The sequence below is a fragment of the Bos indicus genome, chromosome 18, assembly GCF_029378745.1.
Source record: "Bos indicus isolate NIAB-ARS_2022 breed Sahiwal x Tharparkar chromosome 18, NIAB-ARS_B.indTharparkar_mat_pri_1.0, whole genome shotgun sequence".
Lineage (NCBI taxonomy): Eukaryota > Metazoa > Chordata > Mammalia > Artiodactyla > Bovidae > Bos > Bos indicus.
The window spans coordinates 60,891,998-60,914,212 of NC_091777.1; the positions used below are offsets into that span (position 1 = coordinate 60,891,998).

A 22,215-nucleotide genomic window follows, 5' to 3' on the forward strand; every position below is an offset into this window, starting at 1 on the left:
CTTCAGGACTGGAAAATGTCAGTTTTGATAGAAATCTCAAAGAAAGGCAATGCCAAAGAATGGTCAAACTGAAGCAGAGTTGTTGCACTCATCTCACATGCTAGTAAAGTAGTGCTCGAAATTGTCCAAGCCAGGCTTCAATAGTATGTGAGCCAAGAACTTCCAGATGTTCAAGCTGGATTTAGAAAAGGCAAAGGAAACAAAGATCACATTGCCAAGATCCCTTGGATCATAGAAAAAGAGAGTTCCAGAAAAACCTCTACTTCTGCTTTATTGACTATGTTAAAGCATTTGTGTGGATCACGAGAAACTGTGGAAAATTCTTAAAGAGATGGGAAAGCCAGAACACCTTAGCAGTCTCCTGAAAAATCAGTATGCAGGTCAAGAAGCAACAGTTAGAGCTGGACATGGAACAGACTGGTTCCACATTTCGAAAGGAATACATCAAGGCTATATGTTCTCACATTGCTTATTTAACTTAAATGCAGAGTATTTAGTATTTAAGCTAAATGCGTGGCTGGATGAGGCAAAAACTGGATCCAAGATTGCTGGGAGAAATATCAATAACCTTAGATATGCAGATGACACCATTCTTAGGGCAGAAAGTGAAGAGGAACTAAAGAATCTATTGATGAAAGTGAAACAGGAGCGTGAAAAAGCTAGCTTCAAATTCAACGTTTAGTTTTGAAGATCATGAAACCCAGTCTCATCACTTCATGGGATGGACTTCAATAGATGGAGAAACAATGCAAAGAGTGACAGACTTTGTTTTCTCAGGCTCCAAAATCACTAGAGACATTGGCTACAGTCATGAAATTAAAAGGTGCTTGTTTCTTGGAAGAAAAGCCATAACTAATCTAGAGAGCATATTAAAAATCAAAGTCATTACTCTATTAACAAGGGTCTGTATAGTCAGAGCTATGGTGTTTCCAGTAGTCATGTATGGATGTGAGAGTTAGACCATAAAGAAAACTGAGCACTGGAGAATTGATGCTTTTCAACTGCGGTGTTGGAGAAGACTCTCAAGAATCCCTTGGACAGCAAGGAGATCATAACAGTCAATCCTAAAGGAAATCAGTCCCAAATATTCATTAGAAAGACTGATACTGAACCTGAAGCTCCAATAGTTTTGGCCACCTGATGCAAAGAACTGACTTATTGGAAAAAGCCCCGATGGTGAGAAAGATTGAAGAGGGGAGGCGAAGGGGACGACAGAGGATGAAAATGGTTGGATGGCATCACTGACTCAATGGACTCGAGTTTGAGCAAACATTGGGAATTGGTGATGGACAGGGAAGCCTGGCGTGCTGCAATCCATGGGGTTGCAGAGAGTTGGTCACAACTGAACTGAACTAAGTTCTAATTGTCACCTTTTTAATAAAAAGACTTTACATTTTTACAAATCTGTAACCTGTATTAGGCTCATTGCTACTTATGGTTCCATGAAAATACTCATCCTGGCATGAATTTTGATGTATATAAACGTGTGTTATAGACATGACTTTTATTTATTTTTATAATTTCATCTTATGTATGTTTTACTATCAGGGTCCAGTCCCGGTTGCATCCAGGGATTCCCTCGGGAGGACGGCATCGGCGACTGAGAGAAATAAAGAGATAAGGAAAGAATTTTGCAGTTAAGAAAATAGAGGAGAAAAAAGAGGCTGATATTCCTTGGTTTACCCAGAAAGCCAATAAAGCCCCAGCACAAGACTTGCTCTGTTCATGTAGGCCACAGGCGCCCTCTCAAATAGCTGAATGTGCCCCACCTTAGGCACCTTCTCCAGTGGGTCTTAGAAGCCCAGGCAGGAAAGTGAACGCAGAGGGCCCCTGCGCTGCAGGGAATCAGCCTGAAAAAGGAGAAGGAAAGAGAAAGAATGACATGGGGAGACAAAGCTTCGGTGGGCAAAGCCCACACTTTATTTTTCAAGGTAGTTTTTATAGCTTAAGTTGTGCATAGAGGACAATGGGGGTGGGGTAGAGTCATGCAAGGTCAGCAGTGCTTGACCCTTATCGAAGCCAGGCTTTCTTTCTGCAAACTTATCATGTGCAAAAGCTTTAGGTGATTTACGTCATCTTCTGGCCAGGAGGCTTGTTAACATTTTATGACCCTTTCTTCCGAAAACTTATTTTTCTCTAAAGGTGATTATTTTAAAGTCAGGCACCACCCTCTGAAAGCATTAGATAAAGTTGCATGCCTATAGGGCAAAAGTGTGGTGGGTTATAACAAGAAAAGAATTAACCCAAGGGTCCAAAGTTACAAACATTAAAGCTACTACTTACATTTCTATATACCAACTATATTAATCAATACACTCCCAGGGACACAATAGGTAAGGGATATGGAAACTTGCCTTTTCATACTGTTCTGGGATGGAGCCAAAGCAAAAAGAATACCTAGCTGTGGATGTGACTGGTGATAGAAGCAAGGTCTGATGCTGTAAAGAGCAATATTGCATAGGAACCTGAAAAGTCAGGTCCATGAATCAAGGCAAATTGGAAGTGGTCAAACAAGAGATGGCAAGAGTGAATGTCGACATTCTAGGAGTCAGCGAACTGAAATGGACTGGAATGGGTGAATTTAACTCAGATGACCATTATATCTACTACTGCGGGCAGGAATCCCTCAGAAGAAATGGAGTGGCCATCATGGTCAACAAGAGTCTGAAATGCAGTGCTTGGATGCAAACTCAAAAACGACAGAATGATCTCTGTTTGTTTCCAAGGCAAACCATTCAATATCAGAGTAATCCAAGTCTATGCCCCAACCAGTAACACTAAAGAAGCTGAAGTTGAACGGTTCTATGAAGACCTACAAGACCTTTTAGAACTAACACCCAAAAAAGATGTCCTTTTCATTATAGGGGACTGGAATGCAAAAGTAGGAAGTCAAGAAACACCTGCAGTAACAGGCAAATTTGGCCTTGGAATACGGAATGAAGCAGGGCAAAGACTAATAGAGTTTTGCCAAGAAAATGCACTGGTCATAACAAACACCTCCTTCCAACAACACAAGAGAAGACTGTATACATGGACATCACCAGATGGTCAACACCGAAATCAGATTGATTATATTCTTTGCAGCCAAAGATGGAGAAGCTCTATACAGTCAGCAAAAACAGGACCAGGAGCTGACTGTGGCTCAGACCAAGAACTCCTTATTGCCAAATTCAGACTTAAATTGAAGAAAGTAGGGAAAACCACTAGATCATTCAGGTATGACCTAAATCAAATCCCTTATGATTATACAGTGGAAGTGACAAATAGATTTAAAGGCCTAGATCTGATAGATAGAGTGCCTGATGAACTATGGAAAGAGATTCGTGACATTGTACAGGAGACAGGGATCAAGACCATTCCCATAGAAAAGAAATGCAAAAAAGCAATATGGCTATCTGGGGGAGGCCTTGGAAATAGCTGTGAAAAGAAGAGAAGTGAAAAGCAAAGGAGAAAAGGAAAGATATAAGCATCTGAATGCAGAGTTCCAAAGAATAGCAAGAAGAGATAAGAAAGCCTTCTTCAGCGATCAATGCAATAAAATAAAGGAAAACAACAGAATGGGATAGACTAGGGATCTCTTCAAAAAAATGAGAGATACCAAAGGAACATTTCATGCAAAGATGGGCTCGATAAAGGACAGAAATGGTATGGACCTAACAGAAGCAGAAGATATTAAGAAGAGGTGGCAAAAATAGAAGAACCGTACAAAAAAGATGTTCATGACCCAGATAATCACGATGGTGTGATCACTGACCTAGAGCCAGACATCCTGGAATGTGAAGTCAAGTGGGCCTTAGAAAGCGTCACTATGAACAAAGCTACTGGAGGTGATGGAATTCCAGTTGAGCTATTCCAAATCCTGAAAGATGATGCTGTGAAAGTGCTGCATTCAATATGCCAGCACATTTGGAAAACTCAGCAGTGGCAACAGGACTGGAAAAGGTCAGTTTTCATTCCAATCCCAAAGAAAGGCAATGCCAAAAAATGCTCAAACTACCGCACAATTGCACTCATCTCACACGCTAGTAAAGTAATGCTCAAAATTCTCCAAGTCAGGCTTCAACAATATGTGAACCGTGAACTTCCTGACGTTCAAGCTGGTTTTAGAAAAGGCAGAGGAACCAGAGATCAAATTGCCAACATCCACTGGATCATGGAAAAAGCAAGAGAGTTCCAGAAAAACATCTATTTCTGCTTTATTGACTATGCCAAAGCCTTTGAGTGTGTGGATCACAATAAACTGTGGAAAATTCTTGAAGAGATGGGAATACCAGACCACCTGGTCTGCCTCTTGAGAAATCTGTATGCAGGTCAGGAAGCAACAGTTAGAACTGGACATGGAACAACAGACTGGTTCCAAATAGGAAAAGAAGTTCGTCAAGGCTGTATATTGTCACCCTGTTCATTTAACTTATATGCAGAGTACATCATGAGAAACGCTGGACTGGATGAAACACAAGCTGGAATGAAGATTGCTGGGAGAAATATCAATAACCTCAGATATGCAGATGACACCACCCTCATGGCAGAAAGTGAAGAGGAACTAAAAACCCTCTTGATGAAAGTGAAAGCGGAGAGTGAAAAAGTTGGCTTAAAGCTCAACATTCAGAAAACGAAGATCATGGCATCCAGTCTCATCACTTGATGGGAAATAGATGGGGAAACAGTGGAAACAGTGTCAGACTTTATTTTTCTGGGCTCCAAAATCACCACAGATGGTGACTGCAGCCATGAAATTAAAAGAGGCTTACTCCTTGGAAGTAAAGTTATGACCAACCTAGATAGCATATTCAAAAGCAGAGACATTACTTTGCCAACAAAGGTCCCTCTATTCAAGGCTCCTGATGCTGGAAGGGACTGGGGGCAGGAGGAGAAGGGGATGACAGAGGATGAGATGGCTAGATGGCATCACCGATTCGATGGACATGAGTTTGGATAAACTCCGGGTGTTGGTGATGGACAGGGAAGCCTTGCCTGCTGCGGTTCATGGGGTCACAAAGCGTTGGACATGACTGAGTGACTGAACTGAACCGAACTGATCCTTCATCTTCTAATGGAAAATAGATAGAAATGGTTGCAACACAACATAAAAAGGCTAATCTTTGAAGCATTAACCATCAAAAACTTTTTTTCATTCACACTAGAAACAAAGCATAGTATGGATTATTTGAGCATTGAATTGCATTCATTTTGCTTTTCAACTAATCTTAAATCAAGTCATTGTAAACAAAGATACATTGATTAAAAGTGTAGCCTTCTAACTGTCAACCTTTATCTCACGATCCTGGCTAATATATCCATTTTCTGTTTTTTAACTATGGATTGCTCTCTACAGTAACTCTCCATCTAGAGAAAATTTAGAAAAGAGGATTGATGAAATACTTTCTAGTATGCAATCTCTGTAATTTATTTCAAGTTGATTTTTGATTAAATAGTTTTCTACATATTTGTTACATTTCCATAGGTTTCTTGTATAAACTCTTGTTTTCTGATGTATGTTTAGGGCAAACATCTTCCATCACTTATTCCATCACTCACCAGCATGTGTTCGGAGATGTTTAGTGAGATGACCACTATGACTAAAGGCTTTGCCACATTCTGTACATTTATAAGGTTTCTCTCCAGTATGAACTTGCAAATCTGTAGTAAGAACTGAATTCCGATTAAAGGCTTTGCCACATTCGGTGCATTTATACCGTCTCTCCCCAGTGGATTTGCTGATGTTTAGTAAGACAAGAACTGTTAATAAAGGCCTTGCCACACTCCGTACATTTATAACGTCTGTCCCCCATACGAATTCGGTGATGTTGAGTAAGATTTGAACTTGTAATAAAGGTTTTGCCACATTCTTTACATTTGTATCATTTCTCCCCAGTATGGATTTGATGATGTGCAGTTAAACTTGAACTTTGAATAAAGGTTTGACCACATTCTGTACAATGATAAGGTCTCTCACCAGTATGAATTTGCTGATGTCGAGTAAGATGTGAGCAATGGATAAAGGCTTTGTCACATTCTTTGCATTTATAAGGTTTCTGTCCAGTATGTGTTCACTGATGTTGAGTAAGGGTTGAGTTCTGATTACAGGCTTTGCCTCATTCTGTACATTTATAAGGTTTCTCTGCAGTAAGCATTTGCTGATTTTCAGAAAGTGTTGAGGTGTGATTAAAGGCGTTGCCACATTCTGTACATTTATAAGGTTTCTCTCCAGTATGAATTCGCTGATGTTGAGTAAGATGTGAGCAACGGATAAATGCTTTGCTACATTCTGTACACTTGAAAGGTTTCCTTCCTGTATGACAGAGGAAGGTGAGTGAGCTACGCCGCGGCCAACAAGAGGCGTCGTAAGGTCGAGGGTAGGAAGAGGCCAAAAGCACAGGGACGTAGGGGCGGGGCCAGTGGGGGCGGAGCCTTGCCTCCCCTCACCCCCACTCCTGTCAATTTTGGGTCTGTTGGTCCTTCTGTCCAGCTGTGCTTCCTTTCTCTACCTTTTCATGCCTTTAAATCTCTTCGATTCCTTCTGGAGCAGAGCTGCTTCCTGCTTGTTCTAACTAGTGTTTCAAACAATTAAGGCAATAGAGAAAAATTTTGAGAGGTGTCTCTATGGGAATCTGAGGTGTTTTCAGCAAGTTGAAAAACGGGGAAAATTCAAAAGCCCTTTGTGTGAGTGTGTGAAGATGGGTGTCTCCTCAGTGACCAAAAGTAGAACATAATCACTTCAGCAGCAGCCGCAACAACAATTAACAGAAGCAATCTGTGTATCAACAGATTCTGGCAGGAGTAACGGTATGTAATTTCTGTAGTTATGTTATAAACAACAATGTGGGTTCCGGTCTCCCTCTTTCTTTCTGGACTCACTTCCTAAGAGAAAAGCCAACTGCCCTGTTGTAAGCAGGTCTCTGGTTACAGTTTCCTCCCAACGGTTCATCTGAGTGATTCAGTTCAGTCGCTCAGTCGTGTCCGACTCTTTGGGACCCCATTGAGTCAGTGATGCCACCCAACCATCTCATCCTCTATTGTCCTCTTCTGCTCCTGTCTTCAACCTTTCCCAGTATCAGGGTCTTTTCGAATGTCACTTATTCGCATCAGGTGGCCAAAGTATTAGAGTTTCACCTTCAGCAACAGTCCTTTCAATGAATATTCAGGACTGATTTCCTTTACGATGGACTGGTTGGATCTCCTTGCTCTCCAAGGGACTCAGAGTCTTCACTACCACAGTTAAAAAGCATCAGTTCTTCAGTGCTCAGCTTTCTTTATAGCCCAACTCTCCCATCTATACATGACTCCTAGAAAAACCATACCCTTGACTACATGGACATTTGTTGGCAAAATAATATCTGTGCTTTTTAATATGCTGTCTAGGTTGGTCATAACTTTTCTTCCAAGGAATAAACATCTTAAAATTAAATGGCTGCAGTCACCATCTGCAGTGATTTTGCAACCCGAAAAAATAAAGTCTGTCGCTGTTTCCATTGTTTCCTGTCTATTTCCCATGAAGTGTTGAGACCAGATGCCATGATCTTAATTTTCTGAATGTTGAGTTTTAAGCGAACTTTTTCACTCTCCTCTTTCAGTTTCATCAAAAGGCTCTTTAACTCTTCTCCGCTCTCTGCCCTAAGGGTTGTGCCATCTGCATTTCTGAGATTATTGGTATTTCTACCAGCAATCTTGATTCCAGCTTGTGCTTCATGCAGTCCAGCATTTCTCATGATGTACTCTACATATGAATTAAATAAACAGGGTGACCCATGCTTAGGGTGGGGCCAAGAGCAATGCCAATAATAGGATCACACAAGAGCTTGCTAGAGCATGAAAGGTGACACACAGAGCACACCCCATGGAGAATATTTTGCGAGGAGAAATATTCAGTGGCTTCTCTCCCAGTGGGTGTGCCCCAATCCCACCAGCCTCTCACCACAGATCAGAAACAGCTCAGAAACAGATCTGGGGCTCTATTCCACCAACCAGGGAGCAGAGCAGGTATCACCACAAAGAGGGCAGTGAAAACCACAGAGCAATTGGGAAGATCCCCTCAATATCCAGGGCAAGCTCTGGTCATTGTAATCCAATCAAAGCCCAGATCAAGGGGATAAGGGCACAAACCTCTGGACCAACCTCACCCACCAAGTTGCAGACACCAGAGGAAGACTATCTAGGTTACTGTAGCCGTCAAAACAGAGATCACAGACAGAAAACTGGACAAAATGAGAAGGCAAGAAATAGGATATAGAGAGCAAAGCAACATCAAACCCTACAAAAACCACTAAATGAAGAGAAGATAGGCAATCTAAAAATTACTTCTTGCTTTTAGTCGTCTTAAGTGGAGACACCAGACGTTTTCACAAATCCTAGTCTCCTGATAATTCTTTAATCCACTTCTTTTCAAACATGTTTCTGAGAATGTTCTATTAGATGTTTCAATCTAAAAATCATAAATGGTAGTGACAGAAAATGAATCAGAAACTGAGGACACATAAGACAGTGTCCAAGGAAGTGGATTACAATTAAGATAAACTAAATAAAGTGCTAGTTCTTAAGAAATTAAATAAGAAGAGAGCCTTTTAAAAATATGGTTGAAACTCATAGCTCTGTGGAGACCAAAGTGGTATGGAAATCAATAGAATGGGAAAGACTGGAGATCTCTTCAAGGAAATTGATATACCAAGGGAACTTTTCATACAAAGATGGGCACAATAAAGGACAGAAATGGTATGGACCTAACAGAAGTGGAAACTATTAAGAAAAAGGGACAAGAATACAAGGAGAGATATACAAAAAAGATCATAATGACCAATATAACCAGGATCGTGTGATAACTCAGCTAGAGACAGACATCCTGGAGTCTGAAGTCAAGTGGGCCATGGGAAGGATCACTATGAATAAAGCTAGTGGAGGTGATAGAATTCCAGTTGAGCTGTTTCAAGTCCTAAAAGATGATGTTGCGCAAGTGCTGCACACAGTATGCCAGCTAATTTGGAAACCTCAGTAGTGGCCACAGGACTGGAAAAGGTCAGTTTTCATTCCAATCCCAAAGAAAAACAATGCCAAAGAATGATGAAACTAACACAATTGCACTCATTTCACGTACTACAAAAGTAAGGTTCAAAATTCTCCAAGTGTGGCATCAACAGTATGTGAACCGAGAACGTCCAGACGTTCAAGCTGGATTTGCAAAAGGCAGAGGAACCAGAGATTAAATTGCCAACATCCATTGAATCATAGAAAAAGCAAGAGAGTTCCAGAAAAACATCCACTTATGCTTTATTGACTACGCCACAGCCTTTGATGGTGTGGATCAAAACAAAGTGGAAAATTCTTAACAAGATGGGACTACCAGACCACCTTACCTGCCTCCTCAGAAATCTGTATGCAAGTCAAAAAGAAACAGTACTGGAGATGAACAATGGACTAGTTCCAAATTGGGAAAGGAATATGTCAAGACTGCCTATTATCACCCTGCTTGTGTAACTTATATGCAGAGTACAACATGCAGGAGCTCTCAGCTCGGTCCCTGGGTTGGGAAGATCCCCTAGAGAAGGGAATGGCTACCCACTCCAGTATTCTGGCCTGAAGAAGTCCATGGATTGTATAGTCCATAGGGTCACAAAGAGTTGGTCAGAACTGAGTGACTTTCAGTTTCACTTTGCATCATGTGAAATGTCAGGCTTGAAGAAACACAAACTGGAATCAAGAGAGGGAGAAATATCAATAACCTCAGATATACAGATGACACGACCCTAATTGCAGAAAGCAAAGAGGAACTGAAGAGTCTCTTAATGAAACTGAAAGAGAGGAGTGAAAAAGTTGGCTTCAAACTCAGCATTTAGAAAACTAAAATCACGGCATCTGGTCCCATCACTTCATCGCAAATAGATGGGAAAACAATCCAAACAGTGACAGACTTTCTGTTCTTGGGCTTCAAAATCACTGCAGATCGTGACTTCAACCATGAAAGTAGAAAACGCTTGCTCCTTGGAAGGAAAGCTATGAGCAATGTAGACAGCATACCAAAAAATAGAGACATTCCTTTGCAGACAAATGTCTGTGTACTCAAAGATATGGTTTTTCCAATAGTCACGTATGGATGTGAGAGTTGAACCATAAAGTAGGCTGAGCATCGAAGAATTGATGCTTTTGAACTGTGGTGTTGGAGAAGACACTTGAGAGTCTCTTAGACTGCAAGGACTCTATTCTGAAGGAAAGCAATCTGGAATATTCGTTGGAAGGACTGATGCTAAAGCTGAAGCTCCAATACTTTGACAATCTGATGTGAAGAACTGATGCATTGGAAAATATCTTGATGCTGGGTAAGACTGAGGGCAGGAGGAGAAGGGGACGACAGAGGATGAGATGGTTGGATGGCATCACTGACTCGATGAACGTGAGTTTGAGCAGGGTCTGGGAGTTGGTGATGGACACGGAAGCCTGGCATGCTGTAGTCCATGGGGTCCCAAAGAGTTGGACACGACTGAGCCACAGAACTGAACTGACTGATCGGTATAATTGATTCTCTTTGCTATACAGTAGTACAAAATTGTAAAACAGCTATATTCCAATTAGAACTTTTTAAACTAATTTCTTTATATAATCTAGAAATGTTTATAACTTGAATCAAGTATTAATAATATGGTGCAAAATGTGCTAAGCATTTATGCCAGTTTATTTTAAAATTCTATGAGGTAATTGAATATAGTAAATATTTTCCATTTTAGAATTGGGGCAAATACACTTAAGATATTTAATATGAGATCATATAAGGAAAAGAGAAACTTTGTAGTCAACCTGAGATGTGCAGTCTTTCATTTTCGGGAGGTTTTGCTTTCTGTAGTGAAAAAAGCTTTTGAATTTGAAATTTATTTAGAAGGTCCTTCTAGCTCCCTGTGGATAGGAAGTTATAAATCAGAAAACAAAAACCTGTCCCCAGTATTCCTAGTAATTTAGGAGTTTGTCTACCACTTCACTCACACATTTTTGGCTAGAGGTACAAAGAAACTTTAAAAGGACTGTCATACAGTTATTCAAAATGGGCAGTTTTCCTAGGACCCCCAGAAATGGAAGAGCAACCAATGAATGCAGTTTCTCACAAGACAAGAGGAGACTTCTAGTTCACACTGTGATGAAGGAAAGTAATCACTGGAGATGAATTTATGAATGATTTAAGAGAGACTAGGGCAGGTGATACATTTCTATGACAGCAGTGGACACAAACCCAGGTTTTCCAAAATCAATTCCACTGAAGATGATCTTCCAAAACCACCTGACGAAGGATGACTTCCTCTAGCTCCTTGGACCTCTTATCTGAGTCATCATCTCCATCCATTCATACATACTGGGAATATGGCTGTTGTCTCCATTCTCCTTATATTCCTGGGATCGTTCAGTTGCTCCAGAAAGGTGATCAGGTCCAGCTTAGAGCCCACAAGACCTGTTCATCAGAGAAAGGAATATTTGTGTTTCAGAGACTCATCAGTGTCCAATCCAATATGTGTTCAGTTGAGACGAGAACACAAGAGACAATGTTAATACAGCCTGGAAAATGATTTCCCCAAATCCTTTATTCAAATCACCTATATAACACTAACAAATACATAACACCAGATCCTGAGATACTGGTCAAGTACTACGAAGGCAAAGTAAGTGTGTAACTGTGAACTTGACCCAGAGGGATGGTATGGGGAGGGAGGTTCAGGATGGGGAACACGTGTACACCTGTGGCAGATGCATGTTGATGTATGGCAAAACCAATACAATATTGTAAAGTAAAAATAATAATTAAAAAAAATCTAAAAAAAAGGAAAAAAAATAAAAAATAACAGGGGTGTCTATTTAATACTACAGAGCTTATACAATTACCACTAACCTAGAATGCAGTGATAGGTTCCAGTGAAGGGTGTCAGATTCATGATCTCCAAACAAGAAGATTTAACTTTGGGACCAGAGGACAGGCACCAGAGCTGATCGCTGAAGACCATTTGTGTAGCACAGTTTTATTAAAGTGAAAAAGGGACAGAGAAGTTTCTGACATAGACATCAGAAGGGGATGGAGAGTGCCCCCCTTGCTAGTCTAAGCAAGGGAGCTATATACTTTTTTAATCAGTAATTACAATAAATCAAAAGAATGTCTCAAGGTTGTACAAATTTTACCAGACCCACTCCCACAATCCTAAAGGAAATCAGTTCTGAATATACATTGGAAGTACTGATGCTGAAACTAAGACTCCAATACTTTGGCAAGCTGATGCGAAGAGCTAACTTATTTCAAAAGACCCTGATACTGGGAAAGATTGAATGCGGGAGGAGAAGGGGACGACAGAGGATGAGATGGTTGGATGGCATCACCGACTCAATGGGTTTGAGTAAACTCCGCGAGTTGGTGATGGACAGGGAGGCTTGGTGTGCTGCGGTCCATGGGGTTGCAAATAGTCAGACAAGACTGAGCAACTGAACTGAACTGAACCAGACCCTCTCCCATAATATAAATTCTAAGATATCAGGATTAGTCAGAAGGTTTTCAGGAAGGAGAAACTGTGCTCAAGCAGGATACATTTTGTTATATAATCCCTAGTACAGAGTTTAAACCGAGTTGTTTGTTGTTTAATCATCAGTTCTGGGCTTAAAGAAAAAGTCCTGTGTCTAAGACTCATAAAGACATAAAAAAGTCATTTTATGTGTCTAAGACCAAGGAATGTAAAGGGAAAAAAGGTATTTGTCTTTTCCTCCTTTAGAATTGCAGACCCCTATCTCCTCCGCGAGAGTCCCAGACCACCACCCTCCCCCTTCCTCCTCAGGACCCTGGACTTCTTATCAACCTGCCTAGGAATTGACTCTCACAGAAGGAGGCAGAGTACATCAAGGAAGAAAAAGGTTACCAGCATAATGAATTATCCTGAAGCCTTTCTTTCCAAATTCATACATACCCATTTCCCTTAGAAAGGAGAGATTTCAAACTCCTGTGGAAATCAAAAATTTTCAGAAACATTCTAGAAATGATGGAACCAAAACCCAGTAGGTAGATAAGGGATTCTGGAAGGAAGCTGTCATCATCTAAGCAGGCCAGCTTCCTATAGTTCTCTAACATCACGTCCCTGTACAATGCCCATTGAAAGTTTTGTGGAAAACTCTGGACCACTGAGTTGAGTCACTGGGCTTCCCAGCTGGCTCAGTGGTAAAGAATCTGCCTGCCAGTGCTGGAGATGCGGCTTCAGTCTCGGGGTGGAGAGAATCCCGGGGAGGAGGAAATGGCAACCCACTGCAGAATTCTTGCCCGGAAAATCCCATGGACAGAAGAGAGTTGATTCTATGTATAATGGCACTTTCAAACTCTGTTCTAAATATCTAAATTGCATGCAGGTGCTGTCATTACTGCATTTCCCAACGTCCCTAAAATCCCAACACCAAACCACATCCCAGTGGGAGTAAGGATAGGAGTGACGCCAAATGCTGATCTCTCACAAAAAGAATATTTTCAACAGTTGAAAGTCGCTGATTGACGTTGAGAATTTATCATGCTCCATAGAAAGCGAAAATGCAGACAATGGAGCAAAGGGTCTGGGACAGCAGGAAGTAGTCTAAAGGGCTGGTCTGCACTATCATAATAAGAAATAGGAAAAGATAAGATGATAATAAATGCCCGGGAAGAAAAATTAGGAGCAGAGAGCTAAAGGCTTGCATATTCTCACTGGGGCATTTTAGGAGGAAAAGCAGACACAGCCCGAAACCCAGGACAGGATATTTACCTGAGAAGCTGCCATTTCCTTCTCTTCTTCCTCCTGCTCTGTCTTCTCTGGGGATATTACGCTGCAAACGCACTTCTGAGTTTTGAGAAAATACCTTGGAGGGCATCAACACAACTTTATATTCTGCAACCACCGCTCCTACAAACAAAAGGATTTTGAAAAGCTGAGAATACCGACCTCTCCTGTCCTCTGTCTCAGGAGAGATTCAGGAACAATGAATTTCTACCTGGAGACCAGCCTGTGAACTCATTTCTTGATTGTTCTCTCCCCATAGAGAGCTCCTAACACTCTGCTCACACAGATGATGTGAGCTGACTGACTTCCTCCGTCCAAATACAGCTAGACCAACCCTGCTGCCTCTCCTCAGACTGACTCCGGGGCTCAGCTCTCAGATGATCCAGATGGACCAGGAGCTACGTCCTTAACCTGGGCCTCTGCTTAGAATCTCCTGGAACACTTCCTACAAACCACCCTGATACTCCCACAGGAGCACACAGAACTCTGTTGGGAGGGCATCAGTGAGGTCATTTCTGAAACGGGTCACGTAATCCTGATGGAGGGGAAGATTTAGGGCAGGAAATTCTGAGAGAGGTTAAAGCTTGAATCAGGCAGAGAAAACAAGAGTACTTGCAGTTCAGCTTTTACACTTTACCCTGAGTGAAGTGCCTCAGGCTCTCCAGGCTGAGTGTGGGTTAATTCACTTAAACCAAGTCAAGGATTCTGGTGAGCACTGTGAGGGTGTTGAAAGGTTGCTGTTCAACCAAAAAAGACCCCTGGATTCTTGGCCTCCTGAGGAGAAGAATTCAATCTGGGGCCAGAGATGAGGCTTGATCGCTCACAGCTTTTGTGTAATAAAGTTTTATTAAAGTATAAAAGAGATAGAGAAAGCTTCTGACATAGACTTCAGAAGGGGGCAGAAAGAGTGCCCCCTTGCTAGTGTTAGCAAAGCAGTTACATACTTTTATTTAGTTATTCCAGTGAATCGAAAGACTGTCTGGAGGTTGTAAAGACCTCACTAGACCCACTCCCATAATTTACATTTTAAGACAACAAAATTAGCCAGAAAGTGTTTTTCCAGAGAGTGTCCTCAAGCAGGATAAAACTACATTTGTCCTTTCTTCCTCCTTGAGAATTCCAGACCCCTCTCTCCTTGGGGACCCCTGGACTTATCAACCTGCCTAGAAATTGACTCTCTCAGTGTGATTGAACGGGGGTCTGTGGATAGACCCTGAGGTCCAGCAAGACTGCTGGTCTCAAGGAAGGGGTTCATCTAGTGCATGTGCTCACAAGACTGGCTGGTGTGAGCTCAAGGACCTGCAGGCTGCCTGATCCCCAGACAGATGCTGAGGCAGCAACATCATGGAGCAGTTTAGGGAAACTGTCAACAATACTCTGTATCATCTTTCTTACTAGAATCATCCCAGTGTCTAAGTAGTTACAAAATGAAAGACGAGATACAACCTAGAAATGATGGAATGTACATGAAGTTATGAGAAATTTAAATCCAGTGAGTAAACTAATTTCCCTATATGCCATCCTTGTGTGTTATCGAACAGTTAATTGCGGTCTCTTCACTACAACCTTAAATAAGGTGGGCGAGGTTGCTGTTGGTGGTGGGTTAACATTTCATTCATTACAACAACCGAAACAATAAAAGCCATTCACTTTTATGAATAACCATGTATTAAATTTCACACATAGTTGAAATAAAACCTTTTACAATCCGCGGTATGATCCATGATTAAATACAGATCAAAAGTACGGAGAAAGATATTCAATTTTTGATATAATGATGTGAGATTTCTGATTTCCACGGCTTACCAAACAAAGACTAGGAAGCACTTAGCAAGCATGATATGCACCAATTCCATGCCTTTTCCAGGAAGGGTTTCTTACGTTTCTAGGTTATTGCTGTCTTGATTTCAACACTGTCAAGTAATAATCATGACTTGTGTTAATATTATAAAGATACATCAATATTGCAGTGAACTGTCATTGTGTTCTTCTTACAAATGAAGGATATTACTATTGAAACATTACAACGAACTTCTGACTTACTTTAACACACGGAAAGATTAAACGATCACTTACTTCATGGCAACCTCCAGATATTTCACGTCAACGACAAACACCTCTATTTAAATGCTCATTGTCCATTTTACATTATGCTATTCTCAAACTTCTAATGGAGATTAGATAGAAATGGTTGCAACACAATATAAAAAGGCTAATCTTTAATAAACCATCAAAAATCTATGTTTGCAAACACACTAGAAAGAAAGCATAACGTGGATTATTTGAGTGGTGAATTACATTCACTCCAAATAACCTCACATCACATCATTATTAACAGGCATATATACATTGCTAAGAACTGTAATGTTCTAACCATTAACCTTCATCTCACGATTCATGCTAAAATATCCATTTTCCATCAGTTTTAACTATGGACTGCTCCCTGCAGTCATTCTCCTTCAGAGAAACTTCTGAAAACAAAGTTGATGAAATGCCTTCTAGTACGCATATTTCGGAGAAGGCGATGGCACCCCACTCCAGTACTCTTGCCTGGAAAATCCCATGGATGGAGGAGCCTGCTGGGCTGCCGTCCTTGGGGTCGAAAAGAGTCGGACATGACTGAGCTACTTCACTTTTCACTTTCATGCATTGCGAAGGAAATGGCAACCCACTCCAGTGTTCTTGCCTGGAGAATCCCAGGGACGGGGGAGCCTGGTGGGCTGCTGTCTACAGGGTCGCACAGAGTCAGACACGACTGTAGCGACTTAGCAGCAGGAGCACGCATCTTTACTTCGATTTAACTTTGATTAAATACCTTTCTATATATTTGTTGCATCACTTCCATTGGTTTCTTATATAAACTCTTGTGTTTTCTGATGCATGTTTAGGGCAAACCTCTTCCATCACTTGTTCCATTACTAGGGCTTCTCTCAAGTGTGTGTTCTCAGATGTTTAGTGAGATTACTACTATGACTAAAGGCTTTGTCACATTCTGTACATTTATAACGTCTCTCTCCAGTTGAATTCGCTGATGTTGAGTAAGATGTGAGCACTAAATAAAGGCTTTGTTACATTCTGTACATTTATAAGGTCTCTCCCCAGAATGAATTAGCTGATGTCGAGTAAGAAGTGAGGGACGATGAAAGGCTTTGTTACATTCTTTACATTTATAAGGTTTCTCTCCAGTATGAACTTGCAAATGTGTAGTAAGAATTGAATTCCGATTAAAGGTTTTGCCACATTCTGTACATTTATACGGTCTCTCCCCAGTATGAGTTTGCTGATGCTTAGTAAGACTAGAACGCTTTAATGAAGGCCTTGCCACTTTCTGTACCTTTATAACATCTATCCCAAGTATGAATTCGGTGACGTTGAGTAAGGACTGAACTCGTAATAAAGGCTTTGCCATATTCTTTACATTTATAAGGTCTCTCTCCAGGATGAATTTGCTGATGTTCAGTAAGATGTGAGCCACGGATAAAGGCTTTGTTACATTCTTTACATTTATAAGGCTTCTCTCCAGTATGAATTCGCTGATGATAGGTTAGCTGTGAGTAGCAGATAAAGGCTTTGCTACATTCTGTACATTTGTAAGGCTTCTCTCCCGTATGAATTCGCCAATGTTGAATAAGATTTGAGTTGTGATTAAAGGCTTTGCCACATTCTGTACTTTATAAGGTTTCTCTCCAGCGTCAATTCTCTGATGTTTAGTAAGAAGTGAGCTATGGTTAAATGCCTTGGTACATTCTGTACCTTCGAAAGGTTTCCTTCCTGTATGAATTTTCTTATGTCTACTTAGATGGCATGAGTTACTAAATACTTTCCCACATATCTTACACTTGTTTTCTTTCTGTGGATTCTGAACAGTCTGCTGTTGAATAAGTTCTGAAGACTGATTAGAAACCTTCCCATATTCAGTACAAGTCCTCTCTTCAGTACAAGTACTCTTATCTAGAGAAAAACCTGACATTTGATCAAAGGTATTTCTACATTTATTACTTTTAGAACTCTTGTTTGATGTTTCGGAACCCTGATGTTTCAAAAGTTTTGAGTCTCCTTCAACCCTATACTCATTTTCTTTGCCCGAATACCTTCTCAGTCCACCATTAATACTCTTGCAATTATTGGAGCTGGAGCTGTTACTTAAGGTCTGACTCATTTTATTACATATGGAAAGTTGTTGTGTATTAACCATATCACAATATTTAGTGAACAATGATGGCTGGATTATGTCTCCTCCATTATTATCAACATTATATATCATGGAATGGAGAGAAAATATCTGTCGGGGGAAGAAAAATGACTCTCTGCTCACGGATCTCTCAAATTGATTAGATAGTGAATTTTCCCACTCATTGTTAAATTTTACGTGTTCAGACATCCTTGAATGTATGTTTAGTAGAAGCCTACATTCACAATTGTCTGAATGAGGATTTGCAGTAGAGACTAAATTACCTTCCATATTTTCCACATGTCCCTTCAGAGAATATGTAGGTTTCAAAAAAGGATGGAAATCTTTTCTTAAATACTTACACTTCTCGGCAGATATTGAAGATTGAAGTTGCTGTTTTTCCCAGTTTGACTCACGTTGCTCATTGCTTTTGGCAGTAATGTTAGCATTATGTGTAACTGTCTCCATTTCCTTATTTCCATAAAAACATCCTCTCTGTCTTTCATATACCCTTGTATATTCCCAGTCTTTCATTAAATTTAAGTTTCTGAGGTGAAATATTTGATATATTCCTAGGTTTGCTTTTGGGAATACATCCTCTAACGCTGGATTCTTTGGCATCAAATCCTGGGTGTCTTGTGGAGACATAGCTGAAAGATACCAAATAACAAGTAATTTTCCCTGTTATTCTCAGTGAATGTCTTTAAAGATTTCAAGAAAATTGATGACCATTAGCTAGTTTAAAAATAAAATAGAGACCGAAGGATCAAGATGCCAGAGGCTTACGCAGATGTGGAGCTCATCTCTCTCTCCACAAATGAATGAGAAATGGAACAATTCTCTTGGAGCCCAGCTGAACAGTAGCAGAGGCCCTTGGATATCTGAAAGGACAAGAAAGATTCCTGCTGAGCCAGGTAGGACAAAAGAAAGAAGAAGGAAAAGGAAGAGGAGAGGAAGTGGGTTGGGGCCTGTAACCCTCCCAGGAGATGAAAGTGAGGAGATATCTCCATATCCGGGGAAGCTTCTCACTGGGGGAGCTCAGTTTGGACAGAAGGCAAGCCTCATTCTCTGTGCGAAGAAAACATGGCAACCAGCGTGTGGCAGCAGGACAGAGTGAGACCTGCACACAGGGTGCTGACCCCAGCCCTGCCTACCCAGCCTTAGAGGCATGTCCACCAATGCAGACAAGGCTGAGTGCTGAAATGTGGGGTTTGTAGAGCGGACCGAGGCAGAGGACTACTGTTGGCTATGAGGAAACATCCTGAAGGGATGGCCATGACGGAGGAGCTCTGCAAACAAGATGCTTGTGGCGAAGCCTGAACCACCATAGAGCAGAATGCCATTGGTGAGTGACGCCCAAACAAGAAGCCCACGCATCCCTTGTCCCTTGTGCCGGCTTCTGCTCTCCAAGGACTATGAAGAACTCCACCCACGTAGGACTTTTGAGCCCCCAGACACGGCCTCTCCCATCCATCTCCTCCACAATCAGCAGAATCCTGTGCTCAGGGGCAGCTTCAGGAGAAGACACTTGTGAGTTGGCCACACGCACAGATGGAGCTGAAAGCACACGTGAAACCCAGGGATAAAGAAGAAACCTGAAACCTCTCCTTGGAGCAACACAAGCCATGGGCTTACACCCACGACCGGCCTTGTAACCTCAGCCCCTACAGAGCATCTGAATCAACAACCAGGGCTCTCCCAGTCATGGCAGGTGTAGCTTTAGCAGCTGTAGACTTTGTGGGCTTCTACACAAGGGGGCTGGGCCAGGACAGAGCCAGAGGTGCCCCGTAGCACCACAGCGGATTCAGCTGCACACCCAAGGCAATCCCAGGACCTGACTTCACTGAATCTGTGCTGGTGACCTTGCAAAAAAAACATCTGAGAGCCACCAGGGCCATGTGCCATCATGCCCATGGTTAAGGTGGTCTAAGTGCAGTGCCAACACTCCATATCACGAGAGCCTGCAGAACGCATGAGAGGGGACACCAGAGCACACCCTGAGGTGAACACTCCTAGAGGAGTAATACTCAGTGACTTCTGTCCCAGTGGGTGTGCTCCAATCCCACCTGCCTGGCACCACAGATCAGATTCACAGCGAAGACTCAGATCTGGGGGCTCTATTACCCCACGCAGGGAGCAGGCACCACCAGAGACAGGGCAGTAACAACCACAGAACAAGGGGGAAACAGCCCTGAATATCCCCAGCAGGTTCTGGTCACAGTTAACAGCAATCAAAGCACAGATCAAGAGAGGATAAGGGCACAAACCTCTGGACCATCCTCACCTACTAAGGTGCAGATACCAGAAGGAAGATTAACTAGGTTTCTGCACCCTTCTAAACAGAGACCACACACAGAATGCTGGACAAAATGAGATGGCAAAGAAATAGGTTATAGGGGAAGAAACAAGATAATAACCTCCAAGGACCACTGAATTAAGAGGTGATAGTGAAAGGTTGTTGTTGAATCATGTGAATATACCGGGCTTCTTGGCCCCCGGAGGAGAAGAATTCAATCCGGGGCCAGAGATGAGGCTTGATCGCTCAGAGCTTTTGTGTAATAAAGTTTTATTGAAGTATAAAGGAGATAGAGAAAGCTTCTGACATAGGCATCAGAAGGGGGCAGAAAGAGTACCCGCCTGCTAGTCTTCAGCTGGATGTTATATAGTCACTAGCAGTCTGTTAATGAAAGAAAGGAATGTCTTAAAATTCAGAATGGCACCAGGCCCCTCACCCATAAGATGCATTTTGGGATAGTCTTGGCGCCAAATGGTTTATCCTGGGCCATAAAATGATTAACTTGAATCTTGAAGAAGGACAGATCACCATACAAATAGTTTCATTTACATAGATTAGGAGAACAATATCCATACTGGTTTGTTAAGTAGGTTCTGGGCCAAGAGGAGGAACCGACTTGGAGACAGAGTTTGGGGTAAAGGCATAGTACATTAGCATAGCTTAAGACGAACATTTCCATAAGAAAAAGGCATTGATTATCTCTAGGCTCAAGAATAGCTAACTTCAGGGGAAACCAGGTGTCATTATGGCAACACAGTATTTTAAGAGAAACCTCCCTTTAAATTTGTATAGAGAAGGAAAAAATATTGCTAGTTTGTTTCTTCCTGCCGCTTAAGACAGATAAAAATGTCTGACACTTGCAGGCTGTTTCCTCCATTTGGAGACCCCTGGCCTTCCTGCCTGTTACCCTCTCAATAGTCAATCTAATGATTACTTCTTGCTTTTAGTCATCTTAAGTGGAGACACCAAACACTTTCAAAAATCCTAGGTGCCTAGTAATTCTTTAATGCACTTCTTGCCACACATGTTTCTGAGAATGTTATATTCGGTCTTTCAATCTAAAAATCATAGATCATAGTGACAGAGAACTAAGCAGAAACTGAGGACACATAAGACTGTGTCCAAGGAAGCTGAATAGAAATAAGATAAACTTAATATACTACTGGTTTTAAGAAATTAAATAAGAAGAGAGACTTTAAAACTATAATTGAAAGAGGGAATTCTACTCATTGCTCTGTGGAGACCTAAATGGGAAGGAAATCAATAGAATGCTAAAGACTAGAGATCTCCTTAAGAATATTAGAGGTATTGGGAATATTTCATGCAAAGATGGGAACAATAAAGGACAGAAACGGGATGGACCTAAAAGAAGTAGAAGATATTAAGAGAAATTGGGAAGGATACATGGAATAAGTATACAAAAAAGATCTTAATGACCGAGATAACCACGATGGTGTGATCACTCACCTAGTAAGAGACATCCCGGCATCCAAAGTCAAGTCAGCCTTAGAAGGCATGAACACCAACAAAGCTGATGGAACTACAGCTGAGCTATTTCAAGTCCTAAAAGATGATAATGCTAAAGTTCTGCAACTCGATAGGATGGCAAATTTGGAAAACTCAGCAGTGGCCTCAGGATGGGAAAAGGTCAGTTTTCATTCCAATCACAAATAAAGGCATCATGGAAAAAGAAAGAGAGTTCCAGAAAAACATCTATTTCTGCTTTATTGACTATGCCAAAGCCTTTGACTGTGTGGATCACAATAAACTGTGGAAAATTCTGAAAGAGATGGGAATACCAGACCACCTGGTCTGCCTCTTGAGAAATCTGTATGCAGGTCAGGAAGCAACAGTTAGAACTGGACATGGAACAACAGACTGGTTCCAAATAGGAAAAGGAGTTCGTCAAGGCTGTATATTGTCACCCTGTTTATTTAACTTATATGCAGAGTACATCATGAGAAACGCTGGACTGGATGAAACACAAGCTGGAATGA

The 22,215-nt window shown here is 41.4% G+C and overlaps 1 protein-coding gene and 1 pseudogene across 2 annotated transcripts in view; both read right to left on the reverse strand.

Moving 5' to 3' along the window:
* Window positions 1-5,530: 5,530 nt before the first annotated feature.
* On the reverse strand, window positions 5,531-6,422 carry LOC109571825 (zinc finger protein 502-like; annotated as a pseudogene).
* LOC109571826 (zinc finger protein 568-like) overlaps window positions 6,422-22,215 on the reverse strand; it is a 126,629-nt gene continuing 110,835 nt past the window's right edge. The window contains exons 6-8 of one of the 2 annotated variants that reach the window (XR_011561688.1): window positions 18,285-18,572; window positions 13,737-13,874; window positions 6,422-11,425 (exon numbers count right to left, since the gene is read on the reverse strand). Coding sequence is in view for 1 of the 2 variants with exons in the window: in XM_070771621.1 (XP_070627722.1) it covers window positions 15,642-15,664; window positions 18,285-18,572 (311 nt within the window). In the remaining variant the exon portion in view is untranslated. Of the gene's footprint in view, window positions 11,426-13,736; window positions 13,875-15,382; window positions 15,665-18,284; window positions 18,573-22,215 lie in introns of those variants that run through there. The other variant, XM_070771621.1, reaches the window with a different exon arrangement.